The 27,417-nt window shown below is 33.9% G+C and overlaps 1 protein-coding gene, 1 long non-coding RNA gene and 1 pseudogene across 2 annotated transcripts; all 3 read right to left on the reverse strand.

Annotated features, from left to right (window-relative positions):
- Positions 1-434: 434 nt before the first annotated feature.
- On the reverse strand, positions 435-13,374 carry LOC130046309 (uncharacterized). The gene is made up of 5 exons (XM_048899473.2): positions 13,203-13,374; positions 12,519-12,641; positions 12,308-12,382; positions 905-1,030; positions 435-722 (listed from the first exon to the last, which is right to left on the reverse strand). Exons 1-5 carry the CDS (start codon positions 13,267-13,269, stop codon positions 709-711), a joined length of 405 nt encoding a protein of 134 aa, XP_048755430.2. The 5' UTR covers positions 13,270-13,374; the 3' UTR covers positions 435-708.
- On the reverse strand, positions 3,651-7,463 carry LOC125666258 (uncharacterized; annotated as a pseudogene).
- Positions 13,375-13,599: 225 nt separating the features above from the next.
- LOC125666267 (uncharacterized) lies at positions 13,600-25,242 on the reverse strand. Its single transcript, XR_008799102.1, has 6 exons — positions 25,199-25,242; positions 24,273-24,326; positions 16,101-16,196; positions 15,934-15,990; positions 14,150-14,194; positions 13,600-13,633 (listed from the first exon to the last, which is right to left on the reverse strand). It is a non-coding gene; the product is annotated as an uncharacterized LOC125666267 (long non-coding RNA).
- Positions 25,243-27,417: the final 2,175 nt, after the last annotated feature.

Raw genomic sequence — 27,417 nt, forward strand, 5'->3', positions numbered from 1 at the left:
TCTTGTGCAACAATTCAAACATGCATTAAAAGTCCAACCTCCATGCAATATCATTTATGAGTATTGCGATTTCCCGCGCTTGCACCTGATCCACTTGGTATACCCATGGGTCTGTTTGCCCAAATCGCAAACTGAATTTGATATTACTTATCAGTTGGGGTTAGTGTGGTATATTTTTTCCAGGTTTATGGGATTGATCACTGTACTTTATGTTTACGTTTTCATTTGTTTCTTTGTTGAGTTGTATTACCCTTACCCACTTCTATGATAAAACTACTCTCACAAATTTGCCGATAGAACAAAGTATACTGTACGGAAGTTCTGGAGTTTGTTCAAACTACAGAAAGTAAATGTTCTTTCATGAATTCCCTGCGTTAGGAACATACAGAAATGTATGTTAAAATGTGCCAAAGTTATGTAATACTTGCCCTGTTGAGTCCAGCATGAGAATGATGTATCAGGTCTGTCACAAAGATGTGTTTTGTTATCCGAAGACAACGTAGACTCTTCGTCTCCCCTTCTCCCGGCTAAGTCCCCCGAAACGTCGAAAACAATTATATAAATTGCGTCTTTGCGCATGTGTGTCTGGTGTGAGGCATAATATGCACCTTGACCAGCGAAATCTAAGACATTCAACACAACATCATTTTTGTTCCGTAGCTGCTTCCCAATACCTCGTTCTTTGGATTTTACGATTGGCATCAGTTTCTACACCCAATTTTCTTTGAAAGGAAGATAACCCGTTAATACGAAAGTAGATATCGTTTACATAATGAAAGCCTTACTATATTACATTTATAATGGCGGGTGTTTCATGATAACTGGGTCCATATAGTGTGAAGTTTTAACTTACATTCAGCATAACGTATTCATTATGATATATTCATTGTAAAATTCCGCTTACTCCCAGAGACTCCGGTAACACAAACACTTTCAGTAGTTTTAACTTCTGTGTTCCCATCTGTATTCTCGTCACGTGTAGGTTGTTTATGACTGCTATAGTTTGTGCTTTCCTCATCCATATTTCCAACTACAACATATGCATGTAATTGTTATGCAATTCAAAACGCCTATAAGTCAAGTTTCAAGTTATATTATCTCCAAACCTCGTGTCTCTGTCTACTTTAGGTTTAAATGTTACATTCTGACCACCAACTTTCGGTTATTAATACTCGTTTTCAAGTCGACATGTTATGATGGGTTTAAACAAACGATATACATACAAGTACACCACTACGGAAAAAATGGAAAGTTTCGGATAACATCGACCTTCCGTCAGGGAAAAGGACTTGAAAAGGAGAGGGCAGTTTAGATATCAAAATACGTGTCCACTAATATAATGCAATGGGTGCATCTGTTCCCCCTGTCATCAAGATGTGTTTATAGCGTGTATGCAAGGTGAAGATAACGAACAGTGTATCTAGATCGATCATTTTATTGAGATTGCATGATGTTGTTTTATCAGTTTTAACCCTCAAAGGGGGATGCTTACTCCTCCTAGGCACCTTATCCCACGTCTGGTGTGTCCAGGGGTTCGTGTTTGCCCAACTATCTACATTGTATTGCTAAAAGGAGTTATGAGATTGATCATTGTTCGCGGGTATGTCACTGCAGGGTATACTCCATTAATGCAGGTAAACTGCACAATTTCTAAATTATGTCCTACATAGAGGGAGAGAGCTACTAACTTTATAAAACTACTTTGAGTGTTTACATGAGAAAACTTTGTATTATAACAACATAACAAATATGCGCGTCCGTATGACGTCAGTACATGCTTGTTATGAATAGATCACGAATGTACCTTAAACAATGAAAAATTAACACACAACACCATGACTGAATCAGTTATGTAACTGGCGATGTTAACGGTAAACATACATAGTCTATAAAACAGCTGCTATCCCTTGGATAATATTTGAAATACTCCACATATCGACGATATATTTACATGACACAGTTAACAAATTCTTTACACGTGTCATCGTCAGTTGATGAAGAGTTATGAGGTCATCAGTTTATTGTCATATTGAACAGACATAATATAACATTTCACATTTCTTTTAGATCCTATCATCTTAGTAGCTGCATGTATGATTTATTTTATGCACAAATAAACTTACATGAAAATAAAATCGGAATTAGATATATAAAGAGCGCTACTTGTCGATATACTTATTTCAATAGTGACGTCACATTGTTTCGGGGATTTTATCAAAGCAAGATTTTTATAATCTGCATTAACGTACCCGCGTTATGGTAAGCACGAGGTTAAGCTGGGTCCACTTGTTATCTAAACATAAGTTGGTTCATGCGTGGTAATTATTTTTGTGAAATGGCTTCTGATTACAGAGTCCTTATCGACAATAGCTTGGTCAACGTCGACAAAGAAAGAACAATATCAGTACAAAAGAAAGCATGGGGAAATTGAATCTTTGCATGACTTGTGTAATATACACTTATTTTTTTGTGTCTCGGGGATAAAACATACAAGAAACACATGTAAATGATGTTTTAGCGTAATTGTTTTCTAAAGCATTTTCATCTGTTTTGACATCACTATTATATTTATAAACAATGTAACTGCAGTAGAAACTGTTTTCTTTCTCCTAATTTGCTATCAAAACACGACCAATGACTGTTTTCCTTCTCAAAAAAGTTCCGATATATTCCTCTGTAACTTGCTTTGTGTCTTGTCAGTAAATAGTTTGGGATACATTGTACGCTTCTTCAAAATATGAAATCCTGTTGCAGCAATTATGTCGAAATATTTTTAAAAAGTGAAAAAGTAAAAGATAACAAACTATGGTATTTGTTCCATGAAAGGTGAATATAACGAAAAATGATCAATTTCATAACTCCTGTAAGCAATACAAAATATAGAGTTGGGCAAATACGGATCAGGTGCCTAGGAGGAGTAAACATCCCCTGTCGAGTTATACGTAGTCAAAATCAGTGTCCCAAGAACGGCCTAACAATCGGCATGAACATGTCAGACAACATATTAGGTTGTACTGGCAAACTGCCTTTACAAAGGGAGTAAAGATATTGTAAATACTTTATTTACAATAGCTTTAAGTGTATTTAATCACATTTACTTAAATAAGAAAAAGATGGTAAATATGGTCTTTAATTACCTTTACTGGGAAGTAAATTTTTGTAATGGCCCAATTTACAATACCTTTACGAAAAAATTAAAGACCATATTTGCTCAAGTAAATGCAACTTTACAAAAATTTAAAGGTTGTCTTTTTCAATGAATTTACAAGAACTTAAATATAATATTTACGAGAGTAAATTTATGTTTACAAAAAGTAAAAGGTCGTATTTACCAATGACTTTAATTTAAGTAATTTTTAATAAAGAGCATATTTAATCAAATTTAAAGGTGTGTAATTTTTACCATTAATATGGAAATCTGTATACTCCCCTTTTCAGATTTTATCAAATTGCAATAAATTTCTTTATACAAAAGTATATATTGTGAATGAGGAGTTCATATCTTAGTACAAGACATTTCTTGTAGAATCACGTTTTAAATGATCTGTTGAGATAACAAAAACTGCATATTTAAATATCAATAGTCAATTTATTAATTTCTATTTTTCACAAATGTATGATTATATACCGCAATAACGGTGGTTAATATACATGGACATGTATAACAATATAAAACAAATTGTACACAATAAATCATTGATATTTCAAACATGCTGCGATGCATAACAAAATATTTTTGATATATTTTATGATAGAATGCATTATCTTGAATTTTGTGTAAATTTATGCTTAATTTGAACAATTCTTATTGTATCAATGGTATCAAATTTTGTTTTAAAAGAATTGAACTACAAAGGTCATTTTCTGAACCTAAAGATCATAATTGAAATTGTCTTCGAAAAATTTAACAGATTTGAATGACTGCTGCAGAGAACTTTCATCCGCAAATAATCTGTATATCTGCAATATCATTAACACACATATATATATAAACAACAATGGTCTCAATACAGATCCCTGTGGCACTTCAGATTCAAAGACTAAATATGTGTACAAATGAAAAAGTGGTGTTACAAAAAAGAAATTGCATATGCATCACATAGTCAAAAAATGAAATAAATATTATATGTTAAGAACATATTTTAACATGCAATTAACATGTTTAAAGTCCATGCATGAATAATGTTCAATTTAGGAGGCTCTTCTTCTCTTAGAGACCCCCTACTTTTTTGGACAATAACCTTCTGCTACGTGGAGGACATGTCTCTAAATATTTTTTGTCCAGACTTCCTTTAACTTTCTGCAATTCCTCACTCTCCCAGGAATATGGATGGGACACAAAACCAGCATCTCCCTCCTCATCACTGCTCATATATTTGTGAGCATATGGTAGCTGGAAAAATGTTCTAACTTTCTTTTTCTTCTCCTCGGTCCATCCCGTCTTCTTCTCTACCGCAACAAGTCTCCTCTTCAATTTCTGTCCAAAAAGATATGTTTTAAATTAAAGGAAAAAAATAATTGCAGTTACCTTCCATATTTACCCAAATCACTTCAATGAAACATTTGTTTTGAATATATTTTTAAATACATGGGCACACAATCAAGTACTCATATAGACACCCTTTCATCAACTTCCTTTTCTTTCCTCAAGTGACCTAAACCATTTCGATAATCTTCATCCAGTGTCATCAAAATCAATAATAATGTTCTAAGATGAGCTTTAAGTAATACTGTATGATTACTGAGCTAAATTGAATTTCAAGTTTACCTCTTTCTTTCTTTCATATGTTGCTTGCCTCTTTTTATTTAACTCTTCTTTATTCTTATTGTGTCTATTGTTTGCCTCCTTTTTGGATGTAAACTATCTTTTAATGGCAGCTAGAAAATAAAAGATGCTGAATAAAAGATCTTGCACAAAATAATGTAAATATGTTTCAAAATAACTAATTATAGCCTTAGTCCAACCTACGATTTCTTTGTAATTATACCCCCCGCAACAAGTTGTGGGGGTATACTGGAATCGGGTTGTCCGTCTGTCTGTCCGTCCGTCCGTCCGTCTGTAGACGCAATGGTTTCCGGGCTCTAAAGCATTATCCTTTCCACCTACCGTCACCATATCATATATATGGACTACCCATGGGATGAAGATGTTCTCTATCGATTTTGGGGTCAAAGGTCAAGCACACTGGACATCGAACTAGCAATATGGTTTCCGGGCTCTAAAGTGTTATCCTTTCCACCTACAGTCACCATATCATACATATGGACTACCCATGGGATGAAGATGTTCCCTGTCGATTTTGGGGTCAAAAGGTCAAAGGTCATGCGCACTGGACATCGAAGTAGCAATATGCATGGTTTGGTTTGTCATGCCATTTGGTTTTTACACTCAGAAAAGAGGTAGTTTATACCTATTACCAACACCCTTTGGGAGATTGGGGTAAGCGGGGGGTATTCTTAGTGAGCATTGCTCACAGTACCTCTTTTTAATTCTAAATTAGGACAAATAAATAAACTTATAATCAACGTTTGCTTTCTCATTGGTAATAACTGTTGAACCATAATGTAATGCTTTTCAGATTAAATATAAATTGAAATCTGTTAGATTTAGCAACATTTATAACAACATTTTCATTAGTACCATCTATGACATCAATTCTTTCATCTGGCGCAATCCCTTGTACAACGTTTCTCATAAATAATGTCAGTGGTACATTTTTTTCATTCCATGAATCTACAAAATAACAAGATTGTTACTTGGTTACAAATTACTTTAAAGTAGTTAATGTACTCCTGGGAGTTAAACTTTTACCCCAAAAATTAATTAGTGTATAAAATTCAAAGTAATTCAGCTGGGTTATTTTTTTAATTTAATATTTTGAAATATGTTTACTAGATTTGCACAATTAACATTGGTTAATGATTTATTTATACATTTATGGACTGCAAATCTGGTTTATTGTTTGGAGAATGTTTTCAGGAACATCCATTATTTCAAAACAAAACAAAGATGTGAAGAGACCCACACGAATGTCCTAACCAATGCATTCATGTGCACAGTGTGTGATGGCCTTACAAGTAATTTCATTAATTCATAATAACAAAAAAACTGACAAAGCATTTATAAATTCAACATTTGCAAGAAATATTGTCTCATTATATATGTATGCAAAAATACCTTTTGCTGTATCATAGTTCCATTTCAAATCCGTCTGTTGACCATTTAAATAAGAGTCCTTCACTGCACTCTGAATGAAAGAGAAAACAATAATGATATATATATATGGGAAACAGGGAGGTAATTTGAGTAATCTAATTCTGATGGGGAGAGATGCCTCATCCATGATGCACTCTTGTCCTTCAAATGTTTTCTTGGAGACCTTCAGACTGCTGTTGTACACTCAATACTTTTCTTTTTCTGGCAAAGAACCGAAAGAGTATTCTAAATTCATATTCCTCTGGAATTGGTTATGTGTATGTTTCGTATAGGTGATTTTACACATTTTCAACAATTTCACACATGGAAGGACAGACACAATATTAAATTATATAGACTATAGTCAAAAAGGCATACAATTTATAATATTTATTAAAGCATTGGAACTGCATTGAAAATTGACTCTTACCCTTTTGTGCTGGAGGATCATGTTGGGGTTCATCTTCATCTCCAGAGTCGCATCAAGAAAGCTGCAGGGTTTCATAGAGCCTGTCTTTGGCAGGTTTTCTAGGAGATTTCCTTAAAGCTGTAGATTGCAATGATGTGGCTGTTCTTTTCTAAACGAGAAGAAAACAATAGTGTAAAACATAACCGATTCCTTACTTTGTACAAAAAGGAAATTACATGTGGAAATTAAACAAATGCAGAAAAATAGCCAAATTTCTGTCTAAAACTACTAAAAGTTAATGCCTATAATAAACTACTTAAAGATAATGTCTTAAGTTAGTACAATAACCTACACAATTTTTATATGGATGATATATCAAACTTCATAAATACATGCACGTTTAATCAGTCAGTCAGACACACTACTTGCAATATATATCAATTACAATTTCATTGTTTTTGCCTAATATATCTGATATCAAAAATTGTATTATTGAATGCCATTTCCTCATGAATGTGTTGCAGTTGTACACAATGCACATATGGATCTTGATAAATATAATACATCCATTTTAAAAACCAAATATCTATTTACAAACCATAGAATTTAATCTAAAAATTCTGAAAGTAAAAATTGGAAGCCAAATCATAAAAAATAATCTGCTCTAATCACACTAATATATTACAAATTAAACTGACTGTAAAAGTCAGCATCTTTTACGACTCAAGTTTGCAATCAGAAGATGCCAGACCCCCCTCCCAACATATACATGTAACTATAATAATTCAGAAAAAGTGAGATCAAGGAAGTAGATATAGCATATATATGTATATGCAGGCGCGGATCCAGAATTTTTTTTCCGGGGGGGGGGGGGGTCGAACCTTTTCACAAAAACATATTTATAATATAATAACAGTCAACTCATTTTTCTTATAAATCGTTATATTGTAATATTTTTTATCTTTGCAAATTCCAGGGGGGGGGGGGGGGGGTTCCGGACCCCTCCCCCTTCTAGATCCGCGCATGTATATGTATATTACATGCATGTACCTGTGCACAAATACAATGTTTAATCAAAGTGACTGATACAGTGTATAGGTGGGGGGTGTTGGGTGTTGGGGTGTTATGTTGTTAAAGTAAAAGATAAAACAACTATAGGCCTAGATCTAGAATTACAACAACAACAAAAAAATTCATAGGTCTATGTAAGAAAAGAAATCTATGTAAACATGATCAAACCTTTGTCTTGGGTGTTGCTGATAACACAGATTCTTGCTCTGATTCGCCTCCTGATGAAAAATGAAGATGTAAACTTTCATCCTGAACCTCTAAATCTGTCGCCTCTGAATCCAATCCATCGGCAAATGTTAAAAAGCCTTGGGTCCAAGTCCATTTTAAACTCTGTGTAAAACAAAGAAACTAGCCGCGCCTTGAGATGGAGTAATACGATCTGTTGATCTTTGACGTCACGATTATACCCATAATGCACTCGGCGGCCATATTGTAGGGCAACAGATTGAAGCGTGGAAGCGTAAACAAGAGAGGGTTATTCAAGTTTCAGCAAGGATATGGTTAATACTTGTGTTGTGTGGGGTTGTAACAACCGGTCAGTGAGTGGAGATGAAAACAGACGCTTTTATGACATTCCTAAAATTGTAAAACATCAAGGAAAGCAGACGGAAGAGTTGTCAGCTGAGAGGAGAACACTTTGGCTGACGCGGATCAACAGATCAGATTTCAACCCGAGAAACGTCATTTTAAAGTCTGTTCAGATCACTTCGTTTCAGGTAATAGTTTTAATTAGGTTATATATTTTGTTAATTTATAATAAATCAAAAATTGTTTGTCTTATTTTAATATGTTGATGCTGCTAGTACCGTCTGAGCGAGCGCAGCTTCATGCATGCACATATTTTGTAATGGTCATGCTTTGATCAGGCAGGGATCGAAATGAATTTTTTTCACTACTAGCAAATTTTAGCTAGTGGATTATTTTCCAACTAGCAAAATTGAGCTTTTACTAGCATTTTTCAGTCGATTGTTGTTTTACAGGAATTTAAGAAAACAAGCATGTATCTATATCAAAAGATAGGGAAAATCTTTTAAAATCTTCTGTAAAGTGCAATAATAAAAATAATATTGAGAATTCTTTCATTTAAAATTTAATGAATATCAGACAACATACAAGTATCATCGGTGTATGGTGAGGGTCTTAGGGTACACTTGTGCAGCGAACTCGATGTCCAGAGATCTACCACCTATTTACAACATCATGTGGTTTGAAATCTTAAAGACTGTTTGCGTCAATTCACACTATATGTTCAAAACGTTTGGAAATTTCATCTAAAAAATTCTAGTTGAAAAAAAAAACCGCGAACTCTAAGTGTTTGACTATAGACTACAGAAGGACATCGCGTGAAGCGGTGACACCAACACTTTCATGTGTTGTTTCATGTAAACACGGACGAGATCAACATGCTTGCTACTTAAATCAGATGTCTCTGAGACGCCCGAAGTATGCATGAAGTAGGCCATCTTCGACATCACTGACTGAGATGACCTTGGCCTTAGCTATTTATTCGATCCACGTTTACTTTTCAATACTTGTATATTCATTTTGTAAAGCGTTTCTACGCACAAGACAAAATTATTGTAAACTTCAAAGTACAGCCAATAAACCGAGGAAATCCGAAAAAAAATCATCCGGGTTTTTTCACTCACAAAAAGTTGCAATCGCTTGTGATTTTTCACTCGCAATTTCAATTTTTAACTCGCATTTAGCGAGTATTTCCCCTTAATTTCGCTGCCTGTCAGGTTCAATTTAAAGGCCGGGAGTCACCTATTATATTCTTAATGAAATATATGTATCATTTAAGTAGATTGATATAGCATTATATTGTAATTCATGTTTCAGGAACAAAGGCTGAACTCTATGACAAGACTATTTAAAACCTGACTGGGCACCCTCTCTTAGTTAGGACCTGTGGAACAAGATCCATCAATAACTTTATCAACAAAGAAGAAGTACGAGAGAGTTCAAAGCTGTGATGCACGAAAATTGGAGAAGACACTGTCAAAACAGGCACTAGATTTCCAGGATGTTGAAAGACTTGAGGATTGTGATGTGAACTATGAACTGTGAACCGTGCAAGTTTCGTTACATTGGACCACTGGAAGCACTGGCACCTAGAGAGGAAGACAAAAGCAATAAGGAAGACCCAGACCTACTCCACAAGATGCGTTGTGAAGTGCAGAGGCAGTAACACTGCAAAGAGTGACGAAGCAACCAATCCTCCATGATAATTGCACATTGATATCGTGATAATGGACAGATATCTTCATTTGAGAACATGAACCTCAAACCCAGGCCTGGTCAAGTTGAAAAAATAGTATTGCATAATATTCTCATTGAAGGAAAATCACATGTCCATTGCCTTGCCAGGGTGAAATGGTTATGCAAAGTAAACGAAACAGTTTGAAATTATTTTGGTAAACCAGTTGAAGTTTGGAAGGCCAATATGTATGGATGTGAAGGACCTGCTAGTTTTATTCCCATTCAAAGAATAAAATCCAAATTTGTATATGCTTTTGAGAACTTTCAAGGAATTAACACAATCGTTGTTATACCACGTGAAAGATTCTTGTGACCTTGATATGCATGATATGAAGCCGGACACATATGTTGATCTGGATATATACAGACACAATTTGACTACCCAAGTCTGCTCATTACAAAAACTTGTGAAGTCGGGCACATGCAGCTGATGTGTGAAGCCGGACACATAGGTCTACATATACATGCATGTACATCCACTATTTGACTACATCAGTCTGCACATTACAAAAACTTGTGAAGTCGGGCACATGCAGCTGATGTGTGAAGCCGGACACATAGGTCTACATATACATGCATGTACATCCACTATTTGATTACATCAGTCTGCACATTACAAAAACTTGTGAAGTCGGGCATATGCAGCTGATGTGTGAAACCGGACGCATTGGTCTACACATACATGTATGTACATCAACTATTTGATTACATCAGTCTGCACATTACAACAACTTGTGAAGTCGGGCACATGCAGCTGATGTGTGAAGCCGGACACATAGGTCTACATATACATGTATGTACATCCACTATTTGACTACATCAGTCTGCACATTACAAAAACTTGTGAAGTCGGGCACATGCAGCTGATGTGTGAAGCCGGACACATAGGTCTACATATACATGTATGTACATCCACTATATGATTACATCAGTCTGCACATTACAAAAACTGGTGAAGTCGGGCACATGCAGCTGATGTGTGAAGCCGGACACATAGGTCTACATATATTTGTATGTATGTACACCACTATCTGATTACATAAGTCTGCATATTACTTGTGAAACCGGACACATAGGTCTACATCTATACATACATACACTCTATGATCATTTTAGTCTGCACATTACAGAAAAATGTTTGCATAGCAAATACTATTCAGGAAGGGTGATAATATTCTTGCAATGTATACGTTTTCAATCTAATTTGAAGTGTTTATTTTCCTGATCTTATAAGTATTTTTGTACTTATTATTTATTGACTGTAAAGTGTTACATTAGGATGGTATTTATTATGTACAGGAAGCAGTTTTTTTTTTATTTATTTTGTAATTAAAAAGTATATTAATTTAAAGAAAAGTGTTGTACATCATGAAATGAATTTGAAAGTGCAAGGAACGAACAATTTATTCATTATATTTCAATTTACAATTGCAAATGGTTTTGCTGTGATAACCAAGGAAAACAATCTTTGGATATACCCTCAGTATGGAAATTAGATCTTCCGATTAAAATATGAGGCCAAAACTGAATGGAGACAATATAATCGAAAACTATGTAAATAAGGAATGTGCTCCATAGGTGATATCCAACCTCGGAAGACAATATAATAATTTACACAAGTTCTAGAACAAAACCCTTTAAGCGATGAAAAGATTTGCAAGCTCCTATGTTGTGTTTATCTCATCTCACTTCAAAATATGTTTTTGTGGGGCATGGGAGAAAATCTGTTCATTGTTTTCTGATCTGATGTGTTCAAGTTAAATATATACAATATATATCTACATATAACATTTAAGATCTCCAATCCATAAACATTTTTGTTTGTACAAAAAGTCAATATCTGAAGCACTATGCCTTTTGTTAAAACTAATTTTTAATGTGCTAACAATGGCAGATTAAGAGCCCCCCCCCCCCCCCCTTTTCGCTACATTTTTTTTTAATTTGTTAGAAGTAAAGGAACTTAAAGAATATATTTAATGCGAAGTAAATCGTAAAAGGTCATCTTTAGCCAAATGTTGAAAGTAAAGGAGTTTAAAGGTGATCTTTATAGGTTTAATTTCGCGTAAACTTACTTAAAGATAACCATTGCTTCTTTAATTAAAGTAAAGTTGACGCAAAGGTAACCTTGATTTTTGGTTCACCTTTAGGAGAATTACTTCCGAAGTAAAGTTTTGTAAAGTTATTTTTTCATGCAGTGCTAGATCGTTATAACGACCATATAATATGTCTATAAAATGATAAAGAATTGTTTTGTGTGGGATTATATTACCTCGAATCTACATATCTGAAGGAATATCTTATCATTATAATCAAAGCAGTTACAAATTTCTAACGAAATGTATGCGTTCGACAGAGTTACAGTGTTATACCTTCTATAGTTCCAGCTACTTCTGTTGCGGTTCTTCTCCCGTCAGGCATAGTTTCTTCTGTCCTACGTGCTGATGCTGTTAAATTCAGGCAAGATTTGTGATTTCAAATTTTATATGTTTTTCAGAATTTATGAGTCTGACGTTTCTCCTTAAATGAATTTGTCCATCGTTTTCATTTTAGCAAATTAGAAACAATTTGACATCTTAATACCTTGTAAAGTGTCAACTTCTTCTGTAGCCTTTCTCTTGTCACGTGTAATTTGTTCTTCTACACTCATATCATGTCTCGTATTTGATTTGGACGAAGCATCTTCATTATCTCCACTTTTCCTCACTACAATACACTATACTTTAAGAGGAGGAAAAAGGATATAAAAACGGTGACCAATCTCATACATCCTATAATAAGTACAAAATTGCGAATAAGACAAAGCCGTACCTCTGAACATAATGGAAGGTAGATCACGCTTTGTCTAGGTACATTACATGAAACATCGATTTTCCCAAGTTATTCGTGTGTTCGTTTATTAATTTACTACAGTCCCTGAAACGTTCTATTTTTCTATTTTCTATTCGTTCACAGTGCGTTCACATTTGCATTGTCATTCACTATGAATTGAACTTATTTACATATTCAATGCCGAGAGCTGGTACATGTACAAACATGCGTTAGTTTCTGTCAATATATACCTTAACCCCCACCAATTATTAGTTTAGCGTTTTCAAGATATGTTGCCGGGATTAAATATTTCCCTCGGCAAGACTCGGGAAATATTAAGATTGGTCAACTCATTTCAAGATCCTCAATATCTTTAGAAAAGTGAAAATAACAGTGACTTCTCATAACACATCTTTATAACTAGACCTATACATTCCTAAATTAAATAAGTTCTACCATCATCCTGTTTCTCTGTGTCGTCTTCCTTGATGAGTTGTTCCTCCTTCGAACTCTGAAATTCCATCTTTAGGTAAAGGCCAATAATATATGTATCAATGAAAAGACATTAAGCAAGAAATTGGTGAATCTCATAAAAGATAATCCTTAGTTTCGTTATTAGAATATATTAGCTAATCAATTGATAAAAAGTACGATTTCAATAATATTACTTTCAGAATCATCAACGAATGGGTAAACGGGGATTATAAATGTATACAGTTCTCCGTTCAAAAATCTACTTAAATCCATATACTGGTCATCAAGGATTTTGCCATTGTGTTTTTCTAACTTCGGGGTAGGGATCTTACAAAATTGTTTACCTTCTTTCTGATCCTCATTTGCTATTGTTACTTCTTTCTTGATTCCTGTAGAACGTCCATCCAAAATACCTTTTTAAGAAAAATGTTCAAAATATTGCGATATTATCAATTGAAAAACGAACAGAACATCAAATTTCAAATCAATCATTCAGCTGATGCAGAAAACAGAATTAGAATTGAGTAATTACATGATTATAGTTTCCAAACAGTTCAACATGTGGAATTGTAGATCAACGGTAAGAAACGCATCAAAAACAATATACATAATGCAAATGATGTATCTTTTTTACTGAATCAAATGCTAAATTCAATATTTAGAAATAAATAAGATTGTTAACAAGTTTTATAATTTGATATGTAGTTTGAAATAGATATTAATGATAAATATATATTAAAGATAAAGTGATTTTCATTGTCGTTGATGAGAAAAATAATTCTAAGATACGATACGATCGTTGTGATTCTTTGGTGCTTTACAAACCTTATCTTTAACAAACTCAATCAGTTACTGAATGAAAAAGCAATATATGAGAGGTATTCGACATACTCCTAACTCCAAGGTAGGGGTCTTACCGAATTTCTTACCTTCTTTCTTGTTCCCATTTAGGATTGTTACTTCTTTCTCGATTCCTGTAGAACGTCCACCCAAAAATGCATAAAAAGAGTCCATGTTTATTCATTTTCAACATTTCCTTATCTCATTGGGATACTTTTTAATGAATTATCTATACACATTTCACAGTACAGAATTTGCAGAGCTCTTCATAATCAACAAACTTGATTTATTTAGCATCATCAAGTATTTCAGAATGAGCCATGTTTATTATATGAAAGGTGAAGATAACTCCTATAAGTAATACAAAATAGGGAGTTGCTCAAACACGGACCATCGGATAGGGTGTTATTAAAACACGGAACGGAAAACAGAACGGAACGGAATTTAAGAATTAAATTGATTAGGTAAATTAACGTCAACAATCGCTGGGACATGATTCATTTTGATTAAAATCAACAATTTGAATAGTGTTTACAAGTGATAAAACAACTCTTAAAATTTTGCATAATAAATTGATTAAGCGAACTAAGATATACGTTTGTATAAAAATTTACAAAGCGTTTTACAAGAATTTTTGAAATTTTGCCATTGGCAGAGGTGTTAGCGAGCAGTGACACCTATGGGTAGAGAATGAAAAGAAAACACGTGGTTTACATACCTCCCCCCGTGGCAAAACGTCATTAACGCACATGTACACGTATTCACGTATAATACCGAGTATGTGTCTGTACAGGGAGCGTGGTATCAATAAAACAAAGATAATTCATGATCTTATTAAGTCAAGAAGTCAAACATCTTGTGTTTGATTTATCATTTGTTGACTAACAAACAAGTAGTGACCACAACACTTCAATCCTAAATAGGGAGGACTTCTGGTAGTTCATTTCTAAACTAAATACATGTATTTATATAGCTTAGCATTTAGATTAATATTGAGATGAATTTTAATTCCATCCAAGCATAAATTCTGTGTTAGACTTTTAAAATAGCTATTTCATATGTTATGAAATAAATCTGTTAATATCCTTCTTACTATGGGTCGTAAACTTCACCCTAGTTTATATTTGTTCTGTTTAAATTTGTCTTTTTTGCTGTATCCCTTCAGTTTCAAAACTTTCCCACAGCATATCGGTAAATGTACGAACTTTCACATAGATTCATCCCAAATAAGGCAAACTTTTTTCCATACCGGACTCGTTCGCTTTGAAATTTGATGTGACACATAAATGTATATTGTAACAGGTGCAAAACTGAATTTAAGGTCAGTTATTTTCAACATATCTAGTTGTATTAAAAGCACGTTTGATTTAAAAAGGTGATGTTTGGGGAAATTGTACAACAAACTATTTTATCTTTTACAATGTTGTTTTCGGGGGGAGGATGCAAGTTTTATTTATTGGATAGGCTCATAAAATCAGCCAGAACAAAGTAATAGAATTTGAAAGTGATTCAATTAAAATTCAAGTCTTTTTCAGTATGTTTATGTTATTTTTTTTTTCCTCATTTCTGAAACAACATGTTGTCAAAATCGGGGAGTGGGGGTATGTAAAAGCCAGGAAAAAGGATGGTAAAAATAGGCGATTGATTTATATTTTTATTAAAAATTAGTATGCAAAATATTAAGCAAGCACCTGTTGGTACATTCATCCATAAAATACACCGTTTTGAAATACATAATATGAAATAGTGGATTCTAATGATGACTTCCTGTTCTCTTTGTAATTTCTGCATTACACGTCAAAATTTTCTGTACAGTTATTCATTCAGTCATCATCAAATGCAAAATTCCTAGACGTATTGAATTTGTATTTACCTGCTAGCACGTTTTCTGGTGGCACTGCCATATTGCTTTTTCCTTCTTTATTCATCTCTGAGAAGGAGAAACAAAATAATATAGTTAAATGTGTTCGCTGTTTCATACTGTTCTCGAAATACATTTGTATTTGGTAAATAAGAACAAGCATTAAGAAAAATATTTACCAAGTTGGTCATTAGTTACAATGAATCCGAATTTTTGTGTGTGGCAGTCTATGCCTTTTGTTGATTGTATATGATCTATTTCTTCCTGACTTCTTCCTTGAAGACGATAAAGAAGTTGGTAATTTTATGCCCTAAAAATCTGTAGGGTGTCTACTTTCTATGTACATGTATAGTAATTATATCCATATTTTACGCTTATTTTTGTGATATAAGTTGGCATGTTTTGCGACTGCAAGATTTACAGCTTGGTTGTTTCGAAGGTTTGATGTAACAGCTACCACACTATGGAACAGTTTACCGATAGACATCCGTTCGTGTGGCACTGTCAAAAGTTTTAAGACAAACCTCAAAACATATCTTTTCATGAAATCTTATAACCATATTTTGTAATATATTCTTTTTTAAAGTATAGGCTGGTTTGTCGCATGAATTCGTAATGTTTAAATTGTTTTATTTTTTTGGATGTTATATTTTATGCTCTGATTCATCTTATCATGTTTTACGTTTTATACTGTTAAAGCGCTTAGAGTAATTACAAAATATATAATGCGCTATAGAAATGCCGCGCATTATTATTTGTCTGATGACGTTTTCTCAATTCTTATACTGACAAAAATAGTTCAATATACCTTGTTAATTAAAATGCTTTGGACAATTTTTTAATAAGTTATTGACACACACTCAAAAATTCTTTTTCACGAACATTATAGAAATATCATAATCAAACCCTATTTACAAATAACGTGGCTTTTAACAAACCATGGCCATAGCTTCATAACCCTTGTTAGAAAAGTTAGGATGGTTAAATGTGATTTCATTAACACACGTGTATTATACTATACACAACTTTTAAAGGTATGGACTTTGTATATATCGGATAGTTGTTTTTTTTTATCAAACTCGTGATTCATATTCCCTGCGTTCCGATTTGAATTAAAATCTTCGTTTACAAAGCATTGAACACTTTTGCTCAAAAACGCTCTCCAACACTCGGGCGTACATGTATTGATAATTGAGCTACCATTAAATATAAAATTTTCACCTTCTCTTAATGTTTTTAAAAGAAATGGGGAAAAATATATATTTAGCCATCGTTATTTTTAAATATATGTTCTATATACATGTGTATGCAGGTGAAAATATATGTATGCATTTTCGTAATAAATACCACTTTGTTATACATTTTATATAATCACGGAATCTATCTTGATATGCTCATGTTTAATTGTAGGTATCGCTATATGAATATTGTTTGTATTTTGAAAGGCTCCGAGGAAGAACAATGCCTTCTATTAATAGGGCTATCTTCTCTATATAAAGTACTATTATTTATATATTCTATCATTGTTCAAATTTTCATCAACGAAGTGTAAATAGAAAAGGTGCTTACAAGTTTTTATGGTATCCGTAATTATGATATAAATGTAAATCATTTAAATATTTAAACAGTTAACACATTTCTTTTAAAAATCGAAATTAGCAATATATGTAGCGTATTGAATAAGAAATTTTAAAAAGAATGGAAACGATTGAACACAATCATCTCCAAAACACAATCGAATATGTTCCGGTAATTCCGACAAAACTCACTTCCGTTATAATCATATGTTTCTACGATGAAAAGTAAGCTCTGCAACATAACAGGTAAGCATTGCGGACAAGCATCGCGTAAATCCTGACTCCAGTGGTATATCATGTAAACATAGTTTCTCCTTACCTTAAAAGCTTTAAGGTGAGGGTTTTGGATGGTTAAAACCCCTTTTCCTCTTAATCATTTATGAATTATTATTTGTAATTTCCTATGTGATGGGTTAACCGGACCTTTCATCCTTTTGTATAACATCAGTTACACAATTATCATTGAAATCGAACTAAACTTTACCAAGTTATTATCATTAAAGTTACTTTTCCTGAAATTAATTTATTCCTTTATCCTTTCTACGGGTTAGGTTTTCTTTTCTTTTGCCTTTCTAATAATTAAGAGCTAAGACGAAATTATTTTCCGTCCGTGTTTTCATAGTTTCCGTTTTAATTATTTATGTTGAATTTATACCTTTGTGGATTAATAATGTGTAATGAATATAGTGTGTACAAATAATTTTTAGCACTCTCAGCTGAAAATGTAAATATTGCATAAAGACCAGTACATTGTAACTTAAAAAAGAAAAACAACTTGGCATAGATTCAAATCACAATCTTGCCAGATTTGTGAAGTCATTTTTACAAATATAGTTCTGGGTAGCTTTGGCACAGTAAAAACCTTTATTAGTAAAACAATATGAAATTGATTTGAATAAAAAAAACCTGATTGCATTTACACATTTAAATATAAATCACATCGAAAAACAATAGTTAAATAAGTATCGGTTAATTCTTATTTAGGAAGCAGAACATTAGTATTATACTTGTGTATGTTAATGTTATATTACAATTTCCAGAATCTCAAGATGTCTATAATTCTGATTGATTGATTGAATGTTTTATTGAATATTGTTTAACGTCCCGCTCGAGAATATTTCACGCATACGGAGACGTTACCACTGCTGGTGAAAGGCTGTAAAATTTAGGCCTATGTTCGATGATTGTGGGCTTTGAGCAGGGAGGAATCTTTATCGTGCCACACCTGATGTGATACAGGACCTCGGTTTTGGGGGTCCTACCGAAGGACCGCCCCATTTAGTCGCCTCTTACGACAAGCAAGGGACTACTGAGGACTTATTCTAACCCGGATCCCACGGGATTATATAATTATGAAAGATATGGATTGTTTTTGTTGATTTTATTACAGTGCAATTAGTGTATGCTTTTTCCAAGTATATATCCCCTTTCTTAACGTAAATGCCACAAGTAAACGTTGATGTGGGGTATGCTAACATTAATATGGACATACACCAAAACATCGCTGTTCATGGTAGTTTATCAAACTTAATTTTGAGATGACTTGTGGAAATATGATCGATTTGTATTGGTTCCAATTCGGTTCTTTACCCGGTTTATCGAAGCCTGGCCAGAACCGTAAATGGTTGAACTGTCCTTCCACATACTGCTGTTCACCCACCTAGTTATACATATCTAGAAGACACTTTACATGCTATTGATATAAATATGATGTTTGTTGCTCGAGAAACATTATATTTGTCGTATTACAAACACTTTCACACGAGGTTAGTTCATGTAACAAGCCATAATCTTACAGTCAACTAAAACACCGGATGAAATTGAAAATCCGAATTACATGTATAATGATCACATGATTTAATAAAAAGGCTATTATACTTCCATAAATCATATCTGTACTACAAAAAGGTAACACACTACTTAGGTGATGATTTTTCGCGCATATATGTAATGTGGGCGATGCGGGGAATTTTACGGAAATTTTATAATTTCCCTTTGTGCCCAAGGAAGGCGATTGATGCAAGGCCCGTTTTTTTATTGTTAATCGAAGTATTTCATTTAATACACGCAGATATCACCATCGCTTGGTATGTGTACATATCAAAATATTGACAAATGTAAGTAAAATTTTAAAGTTTTTGTTTAAAGATAGCGATCCTGGTAAAATCGGGATTGTGTTATTTTATTACCAGATGTTTTGGCGCCATTTCGTTTGTATAATGAAAGAGAGGGTGCTTCCACCAAATTACTTTGATAGGTAAAAGGTACTTTTTTCTTGATTTTACTAGGCCAAACTTATACATGTATGCTCAGCGTACTTCCTTCTTTGCCAGATGGGTTTTTGAATTGATTGTTGTACAGAGTGTAGATACTTTAAGTTTGTATGTATATTCCGCGGTGTATTCAATAAGTGGTTAGAGCATTGCGCTCAAAATCACACCGCCCCTCAGCTCTGGTCGGCGCTGGTTCGAATCCCGCTCACGCCGGTAAGTGAGAAAGTTTCACAGTTTACTTTCGGAAGGTCAGTGGTCTCTTCCCAGGTACATTGTATCTGGGTTCTCTCTTCCACCAACAAAAACTGGGCGCGACCAGATAACTGAAATAAAAATTGTTGAATGTGGCGGAAAACATCAATCAATCAACAACTTAAGGGAAAAAAAACATCTTTCAATATGATCCAGAATCAAAGAGTGCTAGAATATCCTGGTACAATAGGACTGTAAGTACACACACTCTATACCCCCTTTCTAATCAGGACATCAATCGTCATCGCTACACATGCAATATTTCGAAACACAGATTTGCATTATAATGATAATTACATCTATGCCTTGACCATCCAATATAAAGTAGATTATTTCAGTGATAATGAGATATTTTGAATACGCACAGTGCGTCGCAATGCATGTTGAACATGATGCAATGTGAGGTTAGTATGACGTCAGCATTGATACCATTTTATGGAAACGGATTTTGATGATTTTATTGTTAGGTGGATCTTTGTGTTTCTTTTATAGAGAGGGGTGTTCTACGATAGGTATACGGAGCTATACTACCTTTGATATTAATATCACTGTTCCATTTCGGTTATTTTCTTCTGTGAAGATCCGAGATAGAATAGGACCACAGTACCCATTGTTGTCGAAAGAGGCTACTGAATGTCTGGGACGGGTTTTAGACGGGGTCACGTGACCCCGTCTATTAGTTTACTGTCAGTCGAGGCCTCAAAACGGAAGCCGTACCGAGAACACATGAATTCAATCTATGTGGAAGAAAAGAGTGCATAAATTTCGCTGATCATTTTGTACACAGATTTGAAAAATATAAGATCAATATTTTGCACAAAAAAAAAACCAATCATTTTATTTTTCATTGATTTATTAGATTAATTTGAATTATCATTCAATTATCTTTCAAACAGAAACGATTGTTGTTTTCATGAGCAAATATTCTGACTGTGATTACATCCGGCCTTTTTATTTCTGAAGAAACCGATAATATGCGAATGTATCCGAAGTTTGTCGTGTTATCTATTCTATGCACGCTAAAAATAGTTTTAATGCAAGACCACACTATTACCCCTGACAACTGTACAGGCGAGTTCTTTTGGACGTTTGTCTTATTTATTTTGAGGCCACAATCTTTTTATCACTATATACTGTGGATTTGAGCTTGCCTCTAACTTTTATACATGTACTTGCTGGTGCATGTTTATCATACTTCAAATCCTGATGACATTCAAGATTCATGATGCTTTTGAAATTCACAGGTCAAGGTCATTATCACACTAAATACCTATTGCGAGCATTCAAAGCTTCATACTAATAAACTATATAAAATACGTGCATGTTTTTACTTTGTGAATGCAAGCGTGCATAATTTTCCAAACTGCAACTCGGCCATATGCATTTTTTGCAAATAAAATTTGAACAGGAAGTGATAGAGCTTTAATATTTCACATGAGTATTCCTTATGACAAGATCTTTCCGTTTGTACCAACATTTTTTTTATTTTACCCTGTGGCCTTGAACTTGGAGTTTGACCCATTTGAAAACTTTTTGTCAATAACTTTTGAAAAGTAAGAACTAAAGCTTTGCTATTTCATTTAAGTATTCCTTGAGAAAAAACCTTTCCGTGGGTACTAAAACTTTTGACCTTGACATTTGACCTACTTTTAAAATGATTGACATAGGTCATAACTTCTAAATGGTAAATATTTGAGCTTTCATATTGCACTTGAGCATTTCTTGTAACAAGATCTTTCTACTTGTACCAAGATATTTGCCTGTGTGACCCTGCCCATTTTCACAAAAATATCTTGCTTTATACAAGTTTGGAGTGTTTACATGTCCATCCAATTATAACCTTTTCTGTGATACTGAAAATAGCGATGACAACCCAGCATTGCAATTGATTTAACCCTGACCAGGCATCAGTTTGTATCATTAACTCAAAATCTCACATTGCAACAGTATTATATTCTTTACACAATCATAGTTCACTGTTCTGTATCGATGTTATTACTATTCAACAGTAATGCGTTTACAATTTTTAATTTCCAGATACTGGTATATGCATAATATTCTAAAATGCCTGAATTTGCAGCATTTCATGTTGTATTGTTTCACTGGAGAAGACGGTTCTCTGGCTTGTGGACATGTTTATTTATGTTGGACTGTAGATGTAAATATTTTTCATTGAATAGGAAACTTCTAGCCCAAATGTGTGTCAAAAATTTGAAATTACTATGTTACCATTTTGTTACAATGTTTACAATTTACATGTTATTGTTTACAGTTTCAGTAGTTTAGAAAATTTTCTTAAGTAAAGAAAGAATTGGAGTGTTTACATATCCATTTGATTTTAACCTTACATGTGTTATTGACAGGTTGTATTATGCAATTCCAAAGTATGCCATTATCAATTTTATCTTTAACATTTGGTTTCATTATGTTGGTCTATAAAAAATAAGCTATTAAACATATATTGTCATATGTCAACCTATCATATGCTATCTTTATGTTCTGTTGACATATTAAACTTTGTTCCATACCTTTATCTATATTTTTTTTTCATTTACTTTATTATAGCATTCATGCTTTTTCACAAGAGTTCAGCACCTGATTTAGCTATGAATAGCTGAAGAGCTAAGTGCACAAGTTAAAATGATGACCCTCACTATAAGATACAAACCAAGAATATTGAGGTTTAATAAGGAAGGAACAATCTCGGCGAAATGATAACCAAGAATATCGAGCTGTGGATCATAGTTATTAAACAAAACTGGCCACAAGACTAGGAGGTCACAATACAAGCATTCCTTTACATATTCGTTTTGGCTTCAAAACCATAAAAATGAACAAACTTCAAGGAAATTTCGATTTTTAACACTTCTTTTCTTATATCAAAAACACGAGTAGAAAGTTGTACGTAAATTTGCAATTCAAGACCTATCTCTGATTAAAGTATTTGTCTGGAGAGTTTTCATGTGAATTGTCATATTAGCATAACTGCACCATTTCTGAAAGTTATGCATTGAATAATTTGACCCCGTCTTTCAGTACTTTGATTTTTAATGAAACCGTAAAAACCGAAACCCGTGTCACTGCAGGTGTGGCACGATAAAGATCCGTCCCTGCTCAAAGGCTGTAAACGCGAGGAAAGACCTAAATTTTGTAGTCCTTCATCGAGGTTGGTGACGTCTCCATAAGAATGAAAAATCTTTTAAACATCTTAGCATTAAACAATATACAAACAAGTAACCACAATCAAAGAGTGTATGTGTATTACAAGATATAGAGCTCACGGCGGGTGTGACCGATCAACAGAAGATGCTTACTTCTCCTAGGCACCTGATCCCACCTCTGGTATGTTCAGGAATCCGTGTTTGTTCAATTCTCAACATTGCTTATAAGATTGTTCGTTATCTTCACCTTTCATTCCGTACTTTCATGGTTAGGGTTAGGGTTTCATTCCGTACTTTAGTTCGATATTTACACCTTATCATATACTACCAATTTCTTTTACTGCAAAATTTATATTTAGTAAACTTAGAAAACAGAAAACAGTGAAGTATTGATTTGTTAATCTGCAGATGATACATTTAGTGAAATGGGAAATTGTAGGAAGTATTGAAAATGTGACCTGCCAATAGCGGATAATTACTCAATCACATATACTACCTCTCGTGTTTCCGGAAGTCAATGTTTTCACTACACCTAATTTCAACCTGCTCTGAATGTTGTATTGTTTATAGAATTGTTAAGAAAGGTGAAGATAACGAACAGTGATCAATCTCATAAATCCTACAAGCAATACAAAATAGATAGTTGGGCAAACACGGACCCCTGGACACACCAGAGGTGGGATCAGGTGCCTAGGAAGAGTAAGCATCCCCTGTTGACCGGTCACACCCGTCGTGAGCCCCATATCCTGATCAGGTAAACGGAGTTATCCGCAGTCAAATCAGTGTGCCAAGAACGGCTTAACAATCGGTATGAAACACGTCAGACAGCATTTAACCCAATGCGAGATTGTATTGACGAACTAGATCGTTATAACGACCATAGAATTTGCGAAATGCTGACTTCAATCGAGACTGTTGAAAGATTACAATATGTTACTTTCCATATTTTTATTGCAGGGACTTTTATCAGCCCTATATGCACTCATAATAGAATTGATGTGTTTCTTTAAGAGATTTTGTCAGAATTATTAAACACTTTCTGGATATAAATGCTGATTAAGGTATTCACTTAAGTTATGAAATCTTACTAGTGATTCTTGTGTCTCCAGGATTCAAAGATGATGACTCTTCATCCGCGCTACCTATAAAAATAGATAAGAAACGAGGTTATTTTGGAAAGAGACTTTGATAGATAACAATACAATAATACCGCCATACCAGCATTTAACGAGACTAGCGTTTCCACAGATTATTATATGTGATCTAGTTTGTTTAGATTTTCTATTCGCATTAAGTGAGAATCAACGACTTGAATGTGGAATGTACACGTGTATTTATTTACTAGATTTCATTTTCTTGCAATCTCTATCAAAATTATGAAGCTAAAAATAAATACAACTGTTGTGGTTGCAGACAGCTGTTGGGAATGGAATGTACATAAATACCCCTGCAGAGAAAATTATCAAAAAAAAAAAGAAAAGAAATCAATATGCAATACTCATAGGTTGTACTCTGACGTGTTTTGGAAGAAATATTAGATGCATCTGTTTCTACAAAAATTACTTTATGATATATCTGGGTAAACTCTTCAATGCCATCTATAGATAGTTGCATTATCTTTTCCAGAAATGTGTATTATCTACAAGTAACAGTTGTTTTAGTCAAGTACTAAGAACATTCTCTTTGCTATCAGGAGGAAATAATTTGACGCTGGTTGCGCCGGGAAGGTAAAAGTTTGGCATAGGTAGTGACTGTTCGCCCGGAATTAGTCACTGCTGCCTTAGACGTTAACAATGGAGTCTTCGTGTTACAATTGATCATGATTGATATTTTCACTGTTATGGCCTGAAAAGGCACGCACAAGTCAAAATGTGTGGCACTTAAAGTAAAGCTGCGAACGGGAAAATTCTCGAATGGCAAGTAAATGATAAAAAAATAATAATGGAAGTTACGTGCTAGTGTATCTTTTATTAGTTTTGTACGTGGATTTCTTCCATAGATTGGTACAACTTACTAATTTCCTTGAAGTCTTGGTCTTCCAAAAGGTTGTCTATTTCTATGAATTGAACAATAGAAACATTTATTGAAATCTTTCTGAGAAAATAAAATCATACAAATTATTAAACGCTTTACATACTGATTTTGGCTATCTATTACTCCGTTCATCTGATGTATAGGGCTCTCAGTGGATGTGCTCGATCGGCAGGGGATGTTTTCTCCTTCGAGGGACTTGACCCCCCCCCCCCCCTCTGATATGTCCACGGGCCTATTTTGCCCTATACCTAATTTTGTATTCTATATAGGAAGTATCGAATTAATCAATGTTCGTTATCACCTTATCATTGTTTATTGTTCACTATTTTTGCAATTTTGATTGATGGACATATAGGGAGAAAGCGATTATTCTCATATACTTCACATAACGCCTCAGACAATATTGAAACTCATGACAAACTGTATTTATTAATGAAATTGTGTTATAACGCCCATATACTATTTGAAATGCTAACTTTAAACGATATTTTTCAATCCTTTGCAATATGTATCTATCTTTTTATCTGTGTTTCTAGTCATACTTTATGATTTATGCTAGCTAACTTGGTAGAATAAGATTTAATGTAGATTATTCCCAGTATTTATGAACATGGGATGGTAACTTTGTCATTAATATAAAAAAAAACTGCATTATTTCTCTTACATCTATTTTATTCTTCATCCATTCTGTTTGTATTTTCGAAATGAAAAATAGAATGCGTTAAACACAAATAATCTATTACATACAATGCATTTCAAAGTACAGGTGCAAGTTAGTATTGATGTCTCACCTCCAACATCATTTCTCTGTTTGGTTCTTTTATTTGTTGTTTGGACTTTATAATAAACCAGTGCTGTTAGAGACAGAAGAACCAGGACGGAAATTAATATTGTTATAGCTATAACCCATGCTGTTGTATTCACATCCACGGTGAACGTTTCCTCTGTTGTGGTATTCTGAGTGCTATTGGATGAAACTTGTCTGCAATAGAAGTTAATAAAAAAAAAAACGAATCTCTAATTTTCCTATCAATTTATGTATCTACTCTCTTTTATATCTTTTTGTAATATTAAGCATAGATATTACAGCCTCTCAGACCAGAAAATAACGTTAGATTATGTTACTGCCAAGCGCTGCAGAAGTCGCTGAAACTTGTAAGTTGACAAGCGATGCATAATAATAATAATAATATTTATTTATATAGCGCCCTATATGACTATAAATAACCACTTTAAAGCGCTGCGCACAATAAAAATGATACAGCATGTTATAAACGTAGTAAGAGGAAATTGTATACTAAGACAGATAATATCAAAACAATGCTAGAAAAACATCAATAATGTGAAGTAAAATTACTAAAATCTAAAACATGATATGCATGAAAAAAGTTTTACGCCGTACAATCAAATGCTATAAAATACAATAGTTGAAATAAATATATAATTATACACTTGAAAAAGTCATGTTAAAATGATGGTAAAGAAACCATAAAAATCTAACCACCTATAATACTAATAGTATGCAAGTCTAAAAAGATGCGTTTTTAAATGTTTTTTTTTTTAAATGTTCAAATTCTGACAACGACGGAGGGTATCAGGCAGAGAGTTCCAGAGTGTAGCTGCTGCCACATCTAAGCGCCTGTTTCCAAATGTGGAGGTTCGACATCTAGGTCTAACTAATGTCAGTGAATTTTCAGATCTTAGCGAACGATTCGGTTGATAAACAGTGATCACCTCCTCCAAGTATTTTAGTGCCATCTTCTGAATCACCTTGTATGCATAGAGGATAATTTTGTATTGGCTGCGCCTGTCAATAGGAAGCCAATGTAAAGAAATGAGCACTGGAGTTATGTGATCACTTCTCTTCGTACGAGTGATGATTCGTGGTGCCATATTCTGTATCCGCTGCAGTTTTGCCAAGTCGGTTGTGTTAATACCAAAAAGAAGAGCATTGGCGTAGTCGAGCCGAGATGTCACGGGGGCACATACTAGGGTCTTGCACGCATCTTCTGTTATGAGCGACCGTATTCGTCCGATGTTACGTAGTTGATGATAGCAAGCACGAGACACAGATGAGATTTGCTTTTTCATGCAAAGTGTCTTATCAAATCATACACCTAGGTTCTTCACAAACGGTGTCTCACTGATAATAGTGTCGGCAAAGTTCAGATGGTACGATGGTGAGTCAGTGACTATGGT

Source organism: Ostrea edulis, chromosome 10 (genome assembly GCF_947568905.1).
Source record: "Ostrea edulis chromosome 10, xbOstEdul1.1, whole genome shotgun sequence".
Classification (NCBI taxonomy): Eukaryota; Metazoa; Mollusca; class Bivalvia; order Ostreida; family Ostreidae; genus Ostrea; species Ostrea edulis.

What these genes read in the sequence shown, in the direction of transcription:
- LOC130046309 (XM_048899473.2), bottom strand. Translation starts at nt 13,269, where the DNA reads ATGGAATTTCAGAGTTCGAAGGAGGAACAACTCATCAAGGAAGACGAC. An exon ending in AGAAGTTGACACTTTACAAG is followed by an intron (nt 12,383 to 12,518) that starts GTATTAAGATGT and finishes TGAATTTAACAG; the next exon opens with CATCAGCACGTAGGACAGAA. An exon ending in AGTAGCTGGAACTATAGAAG is followed by an intron (nt 1,031 to 12,307) that starts GTATAACACTGT and finishes CATATGTTGTAG; the next exon opens with TTGGAAATATGGATGAGGAA.